The sequence below is a fragment of the Populus euphratica genome, unplaced genomic scaffold, assembly GCF_000495115.2.
Source record: "Populus euphratica unplaced genomic scaffold, PopEup_1.0 scaffold4850.1, whole genome shotgun sequence".
In the NCBI taxonomy this organism is placed as follows: Eukaryota; Viridiplantae; Streptophyta; class Magnoliopsida; order Malpighiales; family Salicaceae; genus Populus; species Populus euphratica.
In genome coordinates, this window is record NW_011504647.1 from 1 (window position 1) to 813 (window position 813).

Sequence of the window (813 nt, forward strand, 5' to 3'; positions counted from 1 at the left end):
TTCATGGTCATTCTTCTCAAAGTCTTTTCATCCTTCTTGGAAATCCCTTCAGGATATTCTCAATGCTGGAGAAACTTCTTGATGTCATTGTACCATGGTTTCCCATCTGGTGATTCTTCAATTAAGTAGTAATGGGCTTGGAAGCTTCTGACTTCGATATCTATTGGTTGGATCTTGCTTTTAGCATCAACTTGTGTCTTTGAAGCTAAGGTTGCTAAGGCATCAGCAAACTGATTCTTATCTCTGCTTATATGAGTGAATTTGATTTCTTCAAATTCATCGGCTAACTTCAAGAGATAAATTTGATACAACTTCAACTTCTCCTCCTTAGTTTGCCACTCGCCTTTTACTTGGCAGATGATTAGTAAGGAATCCCCAAAGACCTCAAGCTTCTTGGCCTTAAGTTCCAGAGCAGCTTCCAGGCCAATGATGCAGGCTTCATACTCGATAGTGTTATTGGTACATTCAAACAGTAACTTTGTTGAAACAGGATACTGCTTATTTTCTGGGGAAATCACTACGGCTCCGGCCCCATTTCCTGATACATTTACTGCCCCATCAAAGTAGAGGGTCCACTGATCGCTTTCCCCACTTTTATTTTCGACTACTATCACATCTTCATCTGGGAGGTCAAAGTTTAGCGGCTCATAGTTCTCCATGGCATGGTCTGTAAGATGATCAGCAATTATACTTCCTTTGACAGCTTTTCTTGTCATAAAGACAATGTCATATTTTGCCAACAACACTTGCCACCTTGCTATTCTACTTGATAGGTAAGGTTTTTCACAAATATACTTGAGCGGGTCTAATTTT

At 40.0% G+C, this 813-nt stretch overlaps 1 protein-coding gene across 1 annotated transcript; it reads right to left on the minus strand.

Moving 5' to 3' along the window:
- Window positions 1-93: 93 nt before the first annotated feature.
- Window positions 94-716, minus strand: LOC105120107 (uncharacterized; the record flags this gene model as incomplete). Its single annotated transcript, XM_011018292.1, has 1 exon — window positions 94-716. A coding segment is annotated over exon 1 (623 nt), but the record flags the coding sequence as incomplete, so codon positions are not given.
- Window positions 717-813: the final 97 nt, after the last annotated feature.